The 18349-nt window shown below is 53.3% G+C and overlaps 1 protein-coding gene across 5 annotated transcripts in view; it reads left to right on the top strand.

Annotated features, from left to right (window-relative positions):
• Rps6ka1 (ribosomal protein S6 kinase A1) overlaps positions 1–18349 on the top strand; it is a 39246-nt gene that overhangs the window by 9714 nt on the left and 11183 nt on the right. For 2 of the 5 annotated variants that reach the window (NM_031107.2, XM_039110841.2), the window contains 15 exons: positions 5356–5472; positions 5719–5800; positions 8078–8158; positions 8344–8423; positions 10038–10144; positions 11134–11171; positions 11637–11779; positions 12150–12220; positions 12480–12568; positions 13507–13571; positions 13810–13912; positions 16192–16322; positions 16845–16970; positions 17188–17277; positions 17966–18124. In NM_031107.2, coding sequence (NP_112369.2) covers positions 5356–5472; positions 5719–5800; positions 8078–8158; positions 8344–8423; positions 10038–10144; positions 11134–11171; positions 11637–11779; positions 12150–12220; positions 12480–12568; positions 13507–13571; positions 13810–13912; positions 16192–16322; positions 16845–16970; positions 17188–17277; positions 17966–18124 — 1482 coding nt within the window. Of the gene's footprint in view, positions 1–1200; positions 2834–2856; positions 4550–5355; positions 5473–5718; positions 5801–8077; positions 8159–8343; positions 8424–10037; positions 10145–11133; positions 11172–11636; positions 11780–12149; positions 12221–12479; positions 12569–13506; positions 13572–13809; positions 13913–16191; positions 16323–16844; positions 16971–17187; positions 17278–17965; positions 18125–18349 lie in introns of those variants that run through there. The other 3 variants (XM_006239084.5, XM_063288477.1, XM_006239083.4) reach the window with 3 other exon arrangements.

Genomic DNA, 18349 nt, shown 5'->3' with positions numbered 1-18349 from the left:
TAGCCTGGGACAAGTTGCTCCTTCAAAGGACAGAATAGAGCCTATCTTGCTGGGCATGATGGCACAGGCCCTTAATCACAGCATTTGGAGGCCGAGGCAGGTGGATCTCTGTGAGTTCTAGGCCAGCCAAGGCTATTTATCAAGACCTTTCCACAAAACAAGAAAAAACCAAAAGGAACCTAACATTTAGGGCCTCCTGGAAGAATGTGCTGTGTGTATAAATTAACAGTGTTCAACAAGGTTTGCGCCCCCAGTGTTGCCATTTAGTGCTGGCTCCATTCATTGTCCATTACAGATGGAGAGAGGTCTGGGGTTTAGCATTGATGGTGTCGGGCAAGCACTATGGATCCCGTTGTCTTCTGTATCCTCAGGATCATCAGAGCTCCACTTACACTCCCTCTCCCCTCCTGGGAGCAGACTGGGTAACCCAGGCCCCCTCCTCTGGCTGTCTCCGGAGCTGGACCCCTTTGAAGTGCCTGCAGGTCTATTTTGAGAGCAGAGTATCTCCCGCCTCCCCTTCTCTCTTCCTGTTTATGAAACCCTGATCCCTCTCGGATCCCTTGTGTTCCCCTGGCCTTGGAACTTTAGGCAGGATGTGACTCTGGGCTTTGGGGAGCCTCAGGCAGCCTCAGGTATTGAGAGAAGCTTCTCTTGGATGACCGGAACTAGCCATGCTACCTGCTTAGCGCCTTGGGATGCATGAAGAGCTCTCTTCCTTCAGCCTTCCCTGGGGAGAGCCTGTGGTCTAAGTAGAAAGAGGTTTTGTTTACGGTGTCTTTTCTCCGTGGCCCATTTGGCTTCCAGAGGCATCCTTCCAAGGGGATGGTTTGAACCTTCATCTTGGCAGGGGAGAGGCAGATACTGAGGTAGACATTTTGCCTGGGAGCACCACGTGACTCACATAGACTCGTTACCCCTCTTCCCTTGCGCCTTCCCCACATCGCTCTTTCTCAGCTTGGACTCTCTCTGTCCCTCAGTCCCTCTGTCCATCCGATGCCTGTTAATCCTCAAGACCCAGCTGGACTGTCTTCATCCAGAAGGTCTTCACCCTCCACAGTCTCTGCACTTCTGGGCAGCAATTCTGGGCAGTGACAGCATCTTAACTGCAGCTCTGTGGTAGGGCCGTTGTCTCTCACGTGGATGAAGCAGGGGCCTGGAGCTGTCAGCCATGTCCAAAGGAGAGATGCCGGTGTCTAATGCTTGTGGGAAAGCCTTGATGGAGGGGTCAGGATGGGGGGTAAGGGTAAGGTCAGTGATGAAAAGCTTTTCCTGCAGGTACAGGTTTTTTAGTTTAACCCTTACTGTCCCCTGTACCATCTTCACGGCCTTGGGACTGGTCACTTTCTGCTAAGTCCTGTATCCTTATCACTGAAGTTGGAAAATGGTCCTTCCTTGGGAGCTGTGCCGAGCCGGGGCCTGGGGGACCTCCCTCAGCAAAGGCTGAAGGAACGAACAAGTGCTTACGTCCTCACATGATGGGAGACTCAGTGCTCTTTGCTTCTCCCGGTCTGACCTGGTGCCTGGGACCAGCCCTGGGATGTCTAGGCACAGCCAGCCTGCTAAGAGGCTTGCTGGGAGACGCCTGTGGATTTTGCCGGCTGGGGAAGGGAGTGTTACTGGTCCCTAGGATCAGCAACCGACAAGTAGGCTTGAGCATAGCAAGGGTTCTAGAGGACAAGAATCAGGTGGTATGGCTCTGGGCTTTTCTTCCTGCTGCTCTGGGGAGGGCCAGAAATGTGAGCTGATATCCCTCCTTCCCCCCACCAGAGGCTTCACGTCCTCACACGGTTCAGCAAAGGAAATTCCGAGACCATCTTCTTCTTCCCGTCCCTTCTGGTACCCCGGTCACCACCATGCTTCTTTCCCTGTTTATGGGGACTAGCAGGTTGAGGCAATCCCCTCAGAAGCACGCTTGTGGTGAATCTTCGGGCAGGCTGCCCCTGCCTGAAGAAACAATTGGGGCGGTGTCTTTCACAGTTCCACAGGCCATCTACCACAGACTGTTATCAGAGCCCTGTGAGGACAGGGAAGGGGAAATGTGGGGTGCGTGAGGGGGCATGTGTTTCTACACTGGGCTGTCTAGAAAGGGTTTCCGATCACCAGCCCGAGTGAATCTGTCAGCTCTGTGGGTGTGTTAGTGTCAGAAGAGCTGCAGCCCCGTAGAAAGGGATGGTCCTGGTCCATTCCTGGTCTCAGTAGCTGCCTCCCCCTCCACCTCCTCCTCCTCCTCTCCCTCTTCTTCCTCTTCTTCCTCCTCCTCCTCCTCTTCCTCCTCTTCTTGGATTTTCTGACTTCTTGTCTATCCCAGGATTTAGGATTAGTTGTTTGGACAGAGACAGGACCAGTCAGGGTGCTGCCTGTTCTGTTGGGGGAAGGGTTATTTAAGTTCTGGGCTGGGTCAGCCAGACTGGACTTGCAGACTTCTGTCCCGTATGTCCTAGGGGAGCCCCCAGGGTATATATTTTCAAGACCTGAATGCCCATTGTGTGGGCATCACATGGCCTCGAGGCTTGGGTCCGATTTCCTCTCATCTCTTCCTGGGGGTCAGGAGACAAAAAGGTATAAACCTTTGGGCTTGCCCAGGGTTCTAACTTGGGGTCTGCAGTGCCCCCTCCTTAGCAGGGGAGCCTAACCCATCTGGAGTTCCTCCTTCGAGCTGAGAGGGAAGTGAGAAGGAGGGGAGCCAGAGACCCTGCCTTCTGGGCTAAGAAGGCTAAAAAAGCAGAAGTTGTAGGAGTTACAGGCCCCTCTGGCCACCAGCCTGAGCCCCACCATGCAAACACCAGCTGATTTCCCCAAGGTTGAGAGAGACCCCGGCTTCTGTCCCAGAAAGGTAGGGAAAAGGGTGATTCGTCTCCAGAAGTGTCTGTCATCATGCCTTTGGGCACGGAATAGGTGTGTGGGAATCTCTCTGATCCCTAGAGTTTCCGGGTAGCTGCATCTGTTCCCAGCGGGTCTACTCAGGCAGACAGCTCAGAGTTGAGGAGCAGATCTCAGGGTGGGTGAGCAGGAATTGCTGTGTGTCCTTGGCCTAACCATAGTCACTCTCTGGGCGGTGCCTTATGTCTGTTCTACCAGATTACTCTCGGGACACTGACTGGCCTACAGTATTCTGGGGTTTGACGGTTCACTGCAGAGCCTCTGAGTCTCAGAGTGAGGCTTGGAATAGGAAGTCCTAGAATGGTGTTAGGACTGAGAGAGGGCGGGCTTGGGAGGGCAGGAAGTGGGCTCTGGCTGATTTACCTGCCCACCCTTTCCCGGCCCTCGAGGCTGCTGACTACAGTCAGATGGGACCCAAAGGAGGGACTTGGCTCAGGACAAATCTGTCATTGGCTTGTATTGAACCTGAACCACAGTTTCCTGTCCCCCGAGAGGGGTTAGAAGTTTTAGGGATGTTTAGATCAGAGTACAGTTAAGAGATGTCTCTCTCAACCTCTTTGTCAGCCCTGGGGCTCCCTAGGAACCTCCTGGAAAAGTTTTGAAAAACCTCCGAGATGGGATTGACCACCAACTCGGTGCAGCTGCTGGGTACTGAGGCTGGCAGCTTATGTCCCCACCTGAGCACTTAAGCAAGAATCCAAAACTATGCTGTGCCTTGTCCTTCCTTGGGGACCCCTGTCCTGCTATCTACCTGGGTCTGCCCTGACACCTGTCAGTCTGTGAAGGTCTCTAATTCTGCCTGGCTCTCTGCTGCCAGCCCTGTCTCCCTCGCTGGGTTCCAGACTCTGTCTCCAGTTGATAAGTGCCTGTCTTCATGAATTGGGTCCCCCGATAATTGTTGAGTGGCTTCTTCCTCCTGTCTCTGCATGTTCAGATGAGTCTCCGTCACATAGATGCGAGTTTCCTTCTGGATAGTGAAAGTGTATTCTTGCCTTTACCACTGGATACAGGTCTCCCAACACCTCTATGTATTGACTATATGTGCCTGTCTGTTTCTGTCTGTCCGGGGATGGTCCTAGGATGTCCCTTGCCAAAGGTCCTTGTATTATGCCTCCCTGCCTGTTGGATGAATGTATTATATGCTACGTACACGCTGTATGTATGTCTTGTCTGATGGGTGTCCTTGGCTTCCACTACATGGTAGATGCCTGTCTCTGTCTACAGGATACCATGTCAGGTCCCTGTTGTTCTAGGACCTATCTGCTCAGCAGCTGGGTTGATATGGGACTTTCTCGCTGTAGGAGGATGAAGGGGAGGGCCAGAGGGCAGACCTCAGGCACCGGGTAGTTGGGGGAGAGAGAAGGGAACAGAGTGAGGGTGGATGGCTGGAGCTGGGAAACCACAGGCCCTGTCTGATTGGCTGTCTTGAGCCTGGCCCAGCCCCCACGCCTTCACCCTGCACATCCGCCTTGGGCCCAGCCACCTCCTTGGCAGTCCCAGTTGTTGCTTACCCTTGCCATGGTGCCGTGGCCCTGCTGGGCGGATGGAGCAGGACCCCAAGCTGCCCCGTCTGTGGCTCAGGACCCTGCTCCCCTGGCTACTCAGGAAGCAACGGTCCAGGATCAGCCAGACTCTGCCTGGCCCTGGCTCTGGTCCCCAGCAGGACTCGGTAAGTGGACCCGGACATCTGGTCCTGGCTTGGCAGTAGCCCCTAGAACAGGTGTTTGGGCAGCCGGTTTGGTCTAAGTTAGCTTTGGCTTCTTCTGGCCCCGCTAGATGACTGGACCTTGCCCGGGACTCGCTTCCTGGGGAAGTAAGGAGACATCACAGTGTCTCAGGGCAGGACTGGCAGATTGGAGGGCCAGAGAGGTCCTGTAACAGCAGTGACTCAATGCTTATCAAGGGAAGTTCGGTAGGGTGTAGTTTTTCTGGCCTTAACTCTCGATTGTTCCAGATGGGCACCAAGTGGGTTGGGGGATGTCCTCCTGACTCTTGAGTCTCTGTGTACCTCAGTCTTTCCATACAGCCAGAGTTTGGCTCATCTTATCCTGCCTAGCAAAAAAAAAAAAAAAGAGGCCCGGCTCTACCTCCCCATTGTGAGCTCAAACCTTACTTCCTATTGTGGCAAAACCCAAACAGCTGGGGGAGGGGAGCCTCAAGGGCTGGCTTGAGTTTATCTCTACACCAGACCCAAGCCTTGGGTCAACTCTTCCTGGCCATGTCTGTAGCGTCCCTTGTGTCTGAGGAGGCAGGAGCATCCATGCCACAGGAACAGGGCCTCACCTGAGCTGGCGCTCCGGTAGTCGGCCTTTGAGACACTGTTGGTACCCATGAGCCTGACGGCTGTTGAGGCACTGGTCTCTTGGGCCTGTTTTGATCTGGTGAATGGCTTGGATATGCTGTGTGCCATGTTGCCCGGGAAGGGCCCCACATCTACAGAGGGGCCCACACCTACCAGCTCTGTCCCTCTGTCAGGATGAGGGCATCCTCAAGGAGATCTCTATCACACACCACGTCAAGGCTGGCTCTGAGAAGGCTGATCCATCCCATTTTGAGCTCCTCAAGGTTCTGGGCCAAGGATCCTTTGGCAAAGTAAGTTAGAGTCCCTTGTTGGAAGGGTATCACAGTCTTGTCTGAGGTGGAATGTCAGGGGCTACCTTGGGATGTACCAAAGGAACAGAGGGCAAGGAGCAGGGGGGTCCCTTTGATATACCCAGGGAGAGCTAAAGGTCCACTTGGGGTCCCAGGGACTGTCTAGGTCATATTGGAGGCTGGGAGACAATTGGGCCAGCCACCTCCCACCTCCTTCCTGATTTGTCCTGACCTCTGCCTTCTCAGGTCTTCCTGGTACGCAAGGTCACCCGGCCTGACAATGGGCACTTGTATGCCATGAAAGTATTAAAGAAGGCCACGCTGAAAGGTGAGTAAGAGAACTTCTCTGGAAAGAACTGAGGCTGGGCTTAGGATGAGAGAGAAGCCCAGGCCACAGGGTTATGGAGCCGGCGAGGGAGATGCCTCTGTCTTCAGGGGTCTCTGACAGAGATGGAAAACAAGCCTGCCTTCAGCTGCCCTTGCCTCGCCTTCCCCCTCCTCTAAAGCCAAGTAAAGGCCAGTGCCGAGAAGGAAGTAGTGGGGTACAGAACACTTGGGGCGCGAGACTCAGACATCACATTATTGATGAAGCATCGCTGCTTCATGGTGCTCGGATAGTCTAAGGGAGATATCTCTCTCTCTCTCTCTCTCTTTTCTCTCTCTTCTCTCTCTTTCCTCTCTCTTCTCTCTCTTTCCTCTCCTCTCTCTTCTTTCTTTCTCCTCTCTCTTCCCTCTCTCCTCTCTCTCTCTCCTCTCCTCGCTTCTCTCTTCTTCTCTCTCTCTTCTCTCCTCTCTCTCTCTCTTCTCGCTCCCCCCCCCCCGAAGACTCAGACCATAGAGGGGTATGGGAGAGCTAGGCAGTGGTGGTACATGCCTTTGATCCCAGCACTCAGGAGGCAGAGGCAGATGGTTCTAGGATAGCCAGGGCTACCCAGGGAAACCTTGTCTCAACAAAAGCCAAAGAAGAGGAGGAGGGCAGGAGAAAAGAGGCAGGCAACCTGGGAGTGTAGAAGCTGGGATCCGTAAGAGAAGGTTGACTGGGGTCAGGGCCACAAGAGTTGGATGACAGAGGTTCAGAAAGGATCCCCAAGCTTAAAGTCAAGAATTCTGGGGACTTAGAAAGTGCACGAGGATGGTTAGTAACTGGCTGAGGGTCAGTTGACTCTGATTGGTCTGGGAGCCAATGTAGCCAGAAATCAGGTGGAGCCCATGCTAAGCTGGGGAGTAACAGGGAGAAAGGAGGGGCCAGCCATAAGGACTGATCTGTCCTTGGCCTATCAAAGGCTTTAGTGTAGGCTAATAGTAGGAGTATCCCTCAGGAGGGATTGTGGGGTTACAGGGAGGAGAAAGATGGAGAGATGTGGTCGCTGCTCTAAGGGGCTCATGGACTGGTGGGAGAGTGTTTACATGGCCTGTCAGTTGGGTATAGCAATACCTGGCTGTACACATAGATGTCCAGGCCAAGGAGTTGAGGGGTAGGCTGTGGAATCACAGGGGTCAGATGAGGCGTCTGGGGGACACTCTGGGGGCAAGTGCAGGACCTATGCCTTGAAGAATGTTAGGAATTTACCAGAACAAGATGGTAAAGTAAGGGTTGGGGATTTAGCTCAGTGGTAGAGCGCTTGCCTACCAAGCGCAAGGCCCTGGGTTCGGTCCCCAGCTCCGGGAAAGAAAAAAAAAAAAAAGATGGTAAAGTAAGGAAGGACGACTTCCCCCAACCCAGAAAGCAGGGACCATGTCCCTTTGGTGGCTGAAGCGTGAGGTGTGTTTGAAAGTGACTGGATTAGTTACAACCACACAAGGCCCCTGCCACATCTAGTGAGAGAAACATAAGAATCAAAACACAATAAGATGCGTCTTGACGTCTTGATGGGGAGTGCCAGCTTGTGGGAGCCCAGAGGTCCCAGCCTTGCCTGCAGGGTAGGGATGCTTCCCCGAGGCCGTAAAGTCTGAACTTAGTCAACCAAAAACCTGCTAGTGGTCGGAATTTGCTTGGCATCTTTTTTTATCCCCATCCCCAACCAGACATTCCCGAGACTTGTCATCGAAACGCAGGGTAGAGGTAGAGCAGAAGGATCAGACATTCAAGGCCAGTGTTGGCGACATCATGACTTCCAGGCAAGCCTGACCTACATGAGAGCTTGTCTCAAATAATCCTCCCCAGCAACTGGAGGAAAAGGAAGTTAATAAAACAAGGGAAGGAAGGCTGCTTAGACCCCAGAATGGCGTTTTAATATTACACTTAGAAGCTGTTGTGGAGGATCGAAAGAGGCTTGATAAGTGTGTGCTGAAGGGATACAGAGTCAAAGGCCGGGGACCTCAGAAAATTAAGCACCCTGGGGTACACGGTGCTGCAGGGTCTGGTGGTGGGTGAGGCTAGACAACTGAGCAAGACACAAGGACTATGCCTGGACGTCTCCAGGAGACCAAGAGCCACCTGAGGACCCAGAACATTCCAGAAGGAAAGAATTAGCTGAACGTCCCAAGGGTGAGAGCACCCTGGGGGGGCCTTGGAAGGCTGAGGGAAACCTCACCTAGAGGTGGACTTTGGGGAGAGGCTGTGTTGGGTGTGTTCTACTAGTGCCTTCTTTTCTCCTCTGGCCAGTGCGTGACCGTGTTCGGACCAAGATGGAGAGAGACATCCTAGCTGACGTGAACCACCCCTTCGTAGTGAAACTGCACTATGGTGAGACCCCAGACCCTGCCCAAGTGCCACTCGTCCCCTCAACGTCCACCCTCACCTACAGCCTGCTGCCTTCCTTGTCCCTTGTCCAACTTCTCACGGGCCTGGCCAAGGAGCCCAGAGTAGAGGCATTTGTCACAAGCTGACACTGGCCCAGCTGATCCCACATTGGCTTCCTCCTCTCTTAGCCTTCCAGACCGAGGGCAAGCTCTATCTTATTCTGGACTTTCTGCGTGGTGGAGACCTGTTCACACGACTCTCAAAGGAGGTAAGCTAGCATCCCACCGCTGGGGACCTGACAGAGAGTCCCATCCTGGGCCTGTGGGGAACACTGTCATTGTGGTGCGGCCTGGAACTTCCCGGCTCTGTTTGACAGTCGAGAAATGCCACCTGCCTCTGAGAATTTCTCTCAGGATGGGCTGAAGATGAACGGGGTCTAAAGGTGACACTGCTGTGATTTCTAGTTGCCGATCCCTCAAATGCTTGAGATAGACTGTGTGCTGGCCGAGGGGAAGAGGTCCAAACCCACCCAGGAAGCTAAAGACTTTAAGGTCCTTGTCATGTTGTTGATATAAAAAAAAAAAATACAATACAGGCCTCCACCGCCACAGGAAAAAAATACAAAGGGCCCAGTAGAAAAGGATCTGAACGTCATTTCTCAAAACCAAGATCATTAATACAATCCAACCATGGGAGAGAAGCAAGCTTGACCAGGCATTGTGGCACGGGCCTTAAGTTACAGTTATTTGGGAGACTGAGGCAGGTGGATTACAACATGAAGGCCTGCCTGAGTGACTAAAATATATATGGCTGAGATGTCAGTCAGTGGTAGAGAGTTTGTCTAGAATATACCAAGACCTGATTCAGCCTGGGTGTGGGGAAAGGTCACTCTTTCTGAAACAGCACCGACAGCAAACTTTACATGGGGACACACAGACAGACTCGTGGGCACACAGGTGTGCATATAAAGGCCAGAGGACAACTTGTAGGAATTAGATCGCTGCTTCCACCACATGGGCTCAAAGACACGCAGCCAGTCTTTACCCGGGAGTCTCACTTTCTCAGAAACTTACTTTCAATATTTAAAACATTAATGCTCAGCTGGGCGGTGGCGGCAGCCACACCCTTAATCCCAGCACTCGGGAGACAGACCGGGTGATCTCTGAGTTCAAGGCCAGTCTCGTCTACAGAGCAAGTTCTAGGACAGCCAGGGCTCCTCAGAGAAATAATGGTTCATCAGGCAGTCCATTTTCATGATTCAAAAGAAAGATATGCACGGTCAAGTCTTAATCACTACACAGTCCCTCTACCCCCTGGAAGTAAACATTTTTTTAATTAGTTTTTTTTTTAACCTTCTGTAAATAAATCCTACACATGTTCTGAGTCCCTACCCCTACTTTCTTACATGAGAAGTATTCATTCCTGCGCACTGTCCTGTGCCTGGCCTCGGGTGTCAGTGTGTCTCAGATTGTTCTGCATCAGGACAAGAGCAAACTCCTTGTTCTATGTCATGGCTGCAGAGCTGCCCTTCCCCCCTCCCCAACTGCCCCCACACCCCTCCCTCCACCATCCCACTACCCCCTCCCTCCCCACCCCCTCCTGCGCCAGGAGAGGCGGTTTATTCCAGTCTTTTATTCCTGGGTGTTTCCATTCTTTGCTGTTTCCAAACTCCAGCACAGCGAGCGACTCGGGTATTAAAGATATTGACTCTTTATTACAGTCCGTCTATACAATTAGACTGCGTGTTAGAGAAAGATTAGAGGAAGTTGCATTGCCTACGTCCCCCCCCCCCCCCCAAGCACCAAGAGGCTCCACTGCCCAGTAGCCCGGCTCCTCGGGAACAGGGTGTGCCAGTGGATGGGTGTCTTTTTCCCTGTGGCAGGTTATGTTTACAGAGGAGGATGTGAAGTTTTACCTGGCTGAGCTGGCACTGGGCCTGGACCACCTGCACAGCTTGGGCATCATTTACAGAGACCTCAAGCCTGAGAAGTAAGCGAAGCCCCTGCCATACTCCCGCCCTTTCTCCCGGGTGCAGGGACTGACAGCCCTTGGGCCTTTTAGGACTGGGCCACTCACTCAGTGTGTGGCACTCCCCGGGAACTTATCTCTCTTTGGGGCTGTCAGAGGGGTGGGTGGTTGCAGTGGTTGGCCAGCAGCAAATTCACCGTAGATAATTAGGAAGTGCCTGATAAGTGTGGCTATTACTAAAGGCCGCAGGGCAGCTGTGGGCCCCACCCAGACCTCCTTCCTAATACAGTGTGACATCGGACATGCTGCTGTTAAAAGATCGCTTCTATTTTCTTTCTTTTTTCCCTTTTTTGGGGGCAGGGGGTGGTGTTCAAGACTGGGTCTCTCTGTGTAGACCTGGCTGGCCTCAAACTCACCAAGACCAGCCTGCCTCTGCCTCCCGAGTGCCGGGCCTGAAGGCGTGTATTACTACCGCCCACCTCTAAAGATCATTTCTTTTTTTTTTTTTTTTGGTTCTTTTTTTCGGAGCTGGGGACCGAACCCAGGGCCTTGCGCTTCCTAGGTAAGCGCTCTACCACTGAGCTAAATCCCCAGCCCCTAAAGATCATTTCTTGATCTGTTCATTCTGGGGTTGGCCAATGAACTGCCTTCCAGTGCTGTCTGGAGAGCTGGGATAGATCCTGTTGGTAGAGTCAGACACATGCTAAGTCAGGCGTTATGGTTCTCCGCTGTGGTACCAGCTGCTAAAGAGGCTGAGTCCAGGAGTTCGAAGCCAGCCTGTACAATGCAGTAGACCCTGTCCCTGAAAGGAGAAAAAGACCCAGAGCCATTCAAACCTTGTGACTACAAGGAGTTACTTTCCTGAGCTCCATCCTTCTACTCTTCCATGGAGTAGAGCTGGGCCAAGCCCTCCTTCTGGGCAAGCTCCATCTCTCTCCATCCCATGGTACCACTAGAACCTACACAGTGCCTGGGGCTAAGGATTTCTGACTCATGTCTCTCTGTTACAGTATCCTTTTGGATGAGGAGGGCCACATCAAACTCACTGGTGAGTGAGGCACCAGCTCCTTTGGGCTCCTGGGAAGGATGGACAGGCTCCGTCTGATGGGTCTCAGCTGATGGCCGCAGTGAACTCAGCTAGTTCACTGTGCTTCCTGCAAGAAGCAGCCAAAAGCACAGGCCCCCGTTACTTATCTTTTGTGTATGGGGTTCTGCCTGCCTAGGCCTCTGTGCCTCCTGCACGTGTTGCCCACAAAGCTGGAGTCGCCTACAACTGTTAGCCATCCTGTGGGAGCTGGGAATCGAACCTGGGTTGTCGGGAAGAACAGCCGGTGATTTAACTGCCGGGCCGTCTCTCATAGCTCCCAATTACAGCCTTGGACAAATCCATGTGGGCTTCAGCTTTCTCCTGGCATCACAGAGGCGATGCCTGGCTCTGGTCAGAGGAGCTAAGAGTGGTAGCAGTGACTTGGCAGGGATCCTAACGACGACTTCTCTGCCCTCCATGCTGCAGACTTTGGCCTGAGCAAGGAGGCCATTGACCACGAAAAGAAGGCCTATTCCTTCTGCGGGACGGTGGAGTACATGGCCCCCGAGGTTGTCAACCGCCAGGGCCACACCCACAGTGCAGATTGGTGGTCCTATGGGGTGTTGATGGTGAGTGTCTAGGCTCTGGACTCAGTTTCCCCAAGTCGAGAAAAGTCAGTTTACCCTCCCCTTGTCTCACAACTGCACGCCATTGCACTTCCTTTCCTTGGAAGAATCGTGGGCTTCAATCCATCTGACTGAAGTACCACCCTTCCCCTAACTTGGGGGACTCTCCTCCACTTCAGGCTTTAGTGTTGCTCCTGGAATCTAGGTTGGGATGGGGGCAGAGGCAGGCACAGGCCCTGCTGCAGCTAGACTCTGAAGTCTAACAGGCCAGCAAGAATCCTGGAACCACAGCGGGGTAGCCTGGGAAGGAGGGGGAGGGGAATGCGGGAGACAGAGAACAAGACCGCACCTATATGGTTCCTTTTCTCTGCAGTTTGAGATGCTGACGGGCTCCCTGCCCTTCCAGGGGAAGGACCGGAAGGAGACCATGACCTTGATTTTGAAGTAAGCATCAATGCTACCCTGGCCCTAGCAAGTTCTTCCTAATCTTACCCAAGCTTCAGGGCCAGAGAATTGCATTTCCCTGCCAATAGACCCTTGCTGTCTACCTGGGCCAGTGGAAGGGTATCCTTAAAGTCTTTGGGAGGTGAATTAATGGCTGGCTTCTCTGGACTGAGCTGGGAAAGAGACCTGGAACAAAGGGAAGGGGTTCTGGGTCTCCCAGGGTGGGGCTCAGCCCTGATGAGACCTGTGGCTATTCCAGGGCAAAGCTAGGCATGCCCCAGTTTCTGAGCACGGAAGCCCAGAGCCTCCTGCGGGCCCTGTTCAAGAGGAATCCTGCCAACCGGCTTGGTAAGCAACCCCAGCTCGGGGAGGGGACATGGCAGTGGGGAGCAGGGTACAGCTGCAGCCTAGGCCACAGGGCCACATCTGGGGCTGAAAGGAGCTGTTGTCCTTTGTGTGCAGACAATGCTGCTGGCTACCCTGTTTTCTGGTTCCATGTATGGTGTTGGGAGGGTGACCTGTGTGGGGGGAAGGCAGGAACTGAGTCATCCATACCCACTCAGGGACAAGGACAGAGGCCCCCACACAGCCTCTCTGCCAAGGTTGCTGGCTCAAGGGAAGGCATATGAGCTTAGGACTGACACGAGTCTCTCAGTCCTGCCTGTGTCTATTCCCACTGCCTGGCACCCGGAAGTTACTGTAAATGTCTGTCGAGAGACCAAATACTGTTTACGAGCCTGCGCTAAGGCAGGTGACGCCCCCAGGGTTCCTTGTGTCTGTGAAGACAGTGATCCTGACCTGGCTCCCAGGGTTCTTTGAGTCAGAGAAGGACATGCCTCCTTTGCACTGGAGTACACAGTGCTCGCTGAGTTTTTCAGATGAGGGCTTTATCTGGATCACAACCAGCTAAGGTCCAGTCCGGGTCCCTGGGACGAATTGAATGAGTGTTTGTCTCGGGAATAAAGGCAGTGGTAGAAGAAGAAGGGTGGAGAGAGGGCCTGTGGCAGGAGGAGTAGATGAAGGTCCTTATTAGATCTCAAAAGAAGTCCAGCTTCTGTCATGACTGATGCATGATCAAGCCGTCCGTCCTGCCTGGCTCCTCCTCCTTTAATAAACCAGAAGAGGCTTCGTAATATAGAAAACACTGAGTGGGCTCCAGGCTTCGGGGTGATGGGTATTGACACAAGGCAGGGTGAGCCCAAGATGCCCCCTACTGTAGCAGCTGGTCCAGAGCTTGGGGGACAGTCGGGGTGTCTGAGGCTGGACCTTCCTTTGGCTTCTTACAGGCTCAGGCCCCGATGGGGCTGAGGAAATTAAGAGACATATCTTCTACTCTACCATTGACTGGAATGTGAGTGAGTCTGTCCACTCCCTGGTTCTGTGATGGACACAGGAAGGGTGGGGGAGGGGCCCCTGCCAGCCGTGGCCTCAGATGTAGGAGATAGAAGATGAACAGCCCTTCATGCCCTTGAAGGTTGCTCTCCCTGGCTGTTATCTTCTGGGTAGAGTAGCTTCTACTCTTCCAGCCGGGGCTGCTAGCAGGCTGAGGGGTCACCATGGTGATCAGAGCACACACCCCACCTTTGCAGAAGCTCTACCGCCGTGAGATCAAGCCACCTTTCAAGCCCGCTGTGGCCCAGCCGGATGACACCTTCTACTTTGATACCGAGTTCACGTCACGCACACCCAGGGGTATGTTCCTGACCTGGTTTGTCTGCCTCGGGCTGGGTAGCACGTCTCTGGAGGGGAACCCTGGGGTCCAGCGGTGATCAAGGACTCTGGAAGCCCAGATGTGTGGGTGGATAGGCAGTATCTGGCTCCGTGGGATTCAGGCTCCATTCTGACACTACCCAGCTACCTCCCTGGGGTTCTGTGGGCTTCTTTGTTTCTAGGTGAGGGACTGAGGTGTGGGGGTGGCTTAGACCACAACAGGAACGACAGGACCCCTGCCCCGGGCACCCTTCAGCCCATTGGGATGACTAAACACATCAGGCCTCCACATGCATCAGACACGAGGAATTTGACCTGGCAAACCCCTGACAGAGTCTGGCAGAACAGAGGGGATGTGCCCCCAGGTTGGATGTGTGCAGACTTGGCTTCTGATGCTAGGCCTGGTTGCTTGTGAGGAATTTTCAGGGAGTCACAGACCCACTTACTTGTTCCCCTGTTGCTGCAGGTCATCCGTGAGGGTAGCTTCTAGGAGGGAGCTTGGGAATCCTGACGTCCAGCCAGATACTGCCAGTGGGTGGGGAGGTGTTTGTTGGTTCTGAGGTGTCTTCTGAGGGGGTCATTGTTCTCTCTGTAGCTTGCACACCGTTGATAACTGGAAGCTCAGCACTTGTGAGCTGTCTGTCTTCTCCTTATTTACCGGTTAAGTCCATACCAGGTCCCTGCTCTGTGTCAGTCACAGTGAGCGTGGTAGTGTAGACGACAGGCCTAGGATTGTGAACAAGACATGTGGCTCCGGCTGTGGGTGAGAGTTTAGACATGTGGGTGAGAGGAGCAGCATCAGGCAGCCTTCTCAGGGGAGGGCGTATGAGCTAAGCCTTGAATGACAGACAAGGGGTGAGTATTCTAGTCAGGGGAACTGCGTGTGTGGTGACGCTGAGGCAGTTTTGAATATGTGGAGTTCATCAGGACTGAGTCACCAAAGGGGAGAAAAGAGGCTGAGGCCGTGTGGATCTAACTTGCCAGACATGGGGGTGGGGTGAGCATTCCCCTGATGAGTATAGAGCACAGGTAGCCCAGACTTCTTGGTTGGAACTGTCCCTCCAGCTGTGCTGATAGTCGATTAAGAGGGAGATGGACCTGAGGTGGGGAGGCTGGAAAGAGGCAGGGCCTGGCCTGAGCTGGAGGCTGGGTGTGGGGCTCAGACAGTCCTCAGGTGACAGGACTGGAACAGTCGGTCAAAGCACACGTTTGTTTGTTTATATTGTGTTTGTTAATCAATTGTTTGGAGTCTTTGAGACAGGATTTCTTTCTGTGGCTTAGGCTGGCTTAGAACTCACTGTGTTCCCCAGACTGGCCTTTGTCTGGAGCACAGTCCTCCTGAGTCTCCCTGGTGAGGGCTGAGGTGGCAGGCGCGTGTGTCATCCATAGCTACGTATTCATTTAGTGTGTGGATGAGAAATGAAGTCGAAGGAGACCGTGGCTGCTCCTAAAGCACAGAGGGGGTTTTTATTGCAGACGTAGGCTACAGAGGAGAAGGCAGGCAAAGGGAAGAGTCCGGACTGAACATGGCCAGCAGAGGGGCATGAGAGGGGAGAGGGAAGGAGAGCAAGAGAGGCGCTGGCGACCAAGAGGGGTGGCCTGGGCCAAGAGAGACCAAGAGACCAGAGCAGCCAAAATGGCTGAGTTACATAGGATTGGACTGAGGAAAGAGAAGAGCAAGTCTAGCCCTGGGAGGGAAAGGTTTAGGGTGAGGGGCTGGGGGAGGAGCCCTGGGAGGAGCCACAGGTCCTGAGACTTGTTCCATGTTTCTTTTTTTTTTTTTTCTTTTCTTTTTCTTTCTTTCCTTTTTTTTTCTTTAATAAAAGATTTATTTATTTTATGTGAGTACATTGTAGCTCACTTCAGACGCACCAGAAGAGAACATCAGATCCCATTCCAGATGGTTTTGAGCCACCATGTGGTTGCTGGGAATTGAACTCAGGACCTCTGGAAGAGCAGTCAGTGCTCTTAACCGCTGAGCCATCTCTCCAGCCCTTGTCCCAGGTTTCTTCGAGACCTAACAGTGAATGTGTTTGTATTTCTTTGTGGTGTTGGAAATCAGGCCTACACTGTACACTGTAGTCGTGTACTATACCCCTAAGCTATACATGTTAACGGAGAGGCAAAGGCCTGGGATAGATGAGCCTTAAACACTCCCTCCATGGCTGCCTGCTGAGGCAGGCCAGGATCCCGGCAGTCTCTCCTTCCTGAACTGCAGGGCATCAAGGGTACCCCCTCACCCCACGTCCTCTCCTTGACAGATTCGCCGGGCATCCCCCCCAGTGCTGGTGCCCATCAGCTCTTCCGTGGCTTCAGCTTCGTGGCCACCGGTCTGATGGAGGATGACAGCAAGCCTCGGGCCACCCAGGCTCCGCTGCACTCGGTGGTACAGGTGAGGGACGTGGGCCCTGCTGCTCAGTTACCACAGAATAGCTGAGAACACAGGCTCCAGAGCTGGCCCGTCAAACCTCTCTGGGACCCAGAGGACCTCCAATCTCCTGGACCCTCACTGTCCTCGTGTGTAAACCCATGAGTGAAGCACCGTCCCTGACACCTGTCTCCGAGTGGCCCTGACTATTGGCTAAAAACATAGCTAGGAAGTTCTTAACACCGGAGGTCATGGCCTGGGTTTAGCTTACAAGTTGACCAGACTCTAGAGGAGTCACCAGCTCCTATGCCTCAGTTTCCTCATTCCTATGCAGAGAGGCTGATGTATGAGGTGAACGTGCCCATTGCAGAGTAAAATGGAAGCCCAGAGAGGGGCAGATCCTCGACTGAGGCCACACAGATCAGATAACACTTAGGCCTTGTGACTCTCTCTCTTCACACTGCCACCCCTGCTGGGCCAAGGCCTGGTGTTCGGACGACCCCTGCACCGTAGCACCCTGGTCAGGCTGACTCGTGTCTTCCACAGCAACTCCACGGGAAGAACTTGGTTTTCAGCGATGGCTACATAGTAAAGGAGACGATCGGCGTGGGCTCCTACTCTGTGTGTAAGCGCTGTGTCCACAAGGCCACCAACATGGAGTACGCAGTCAAAGTGAGCCTCTGAACCCTATCTTGGCTAAGGCTGCTGGGCTGGGGTGAAGCCAGTGTACCTGTAGCACTTTGAGGGTCTGTGGATAATGTCACGCAAACGGCTGGCTGATTCTCCCTGGCCCTCTAGTGTGGGCTCCATAACAAACATAACAAAGAGACTCAGACTCGGACCATGGGTCTTTGCCCCTGACATTGCCATGGGCTCCCGTTCTCTCCAGGTCATCGACAAAAGCAAAAGAGATCCCTCCGAAGAGATCGAGATTCTTCTGCGGTATGGACAGCACCCCAACATCATCACCCTGAAAGATGTGAGTGGGGCGGGATCATCGAAGCCAGGTAGGGGCTGGGAGTCCCAACTGTAGGATTTGACTGAGGGAACCCATGTGTTTTTGTTTTTGTTTTTTAAAGATTTATTTATTCATTTTATGTATTTGAATACACTGCTGCTCTCTCCAGACACACCAGAAGAGGGCATAGGATCCCATTGCAGATGGTTGTGAGCCACCATGTGGTTGCTGGGAATTGAACTCAGGACCTCTGGAAGAGCAGTCAGTGCTCTTAACCGCTGAGCCATTTCTCCAGCCCTGTTTTGTTTTGTTTTTTTAAACATTTATTTATTATATATAAGTACACTGTAGCTATCTTCAGACACACCAGAAGAGGGCATAGGATCCCATTGCAGATGGTTGTGAGCCACCATGCGGTTGCTGGGAATTGAACTCAGGACCTCTGGAAGAGTAGTCAGGTGCTCTTAACCACTGAGCCATCTCTCCAGCCCGAATCCATGTGTTTTACTTGAGGGTCCCCAAGTCCTCCCCTGAGGACTCCAGCATTCTCTGACCATCATAGATGAGACCAGCGCCCACTGTCCAGCAAGACGGGAGCCCAAACGGGTGGTGGGCCCTGAAATAAATGTTGGCAGAACCCAGCCTTGAGGCTTGCTTGTCTGGAGAGCTGGTGGGTGAGGTCGCAGCCTGATGACGAGGTCTCTGGCAGGTGTATGACGACAGTAAGCACGTATACCTGGTGACAGAGCTGATGAGGGGCGGGGAGCTGCTGGATAAGATCCTACGGCAGAAATTCTTCTCAGAGCGGGAGGCCAGCTTCGTCCTGTACACCATCAGCAAGACTGTGGAATACTTGCACTCCCAAGGGGTAAGTCTCCGTGAGAGGAGTTGGGGGTGTCCAAGGTCGTGACCTGGGTAGAATGCAAGAACTGGCTGGCTCATGAGGGACCGTCTCCAAATTGCCAGTCAGAGGGGACTCCGGTTGGGTAGGTGGCTGGCTGTAAGAGGAATGGGGAGATGAGGGCTGGCTCAAGACCATTTGTCCAGAACCTACTGTGTGCCACACCTAGTGTGTGCCGCACACCAGGACAAG

Source organism: Rattus norvegicus, chromosome 5 (genome assembly GCF_036323735.1).
Source record: "Rattus norvegicus strain BN/NHsdMcwi chromosome 5, GRCr8, whole genome shotgun sequence".
In the NCBI taxonomy this organism is placed as follows: Eukaryota; Metazoa; Chordata; class Mammalia; order Rodentia; family Muridae; genus Rattus; species Rattus norvegicus.
This window is presented reverse-complemented; position numbering and strand designations above follow the sequence as displayed.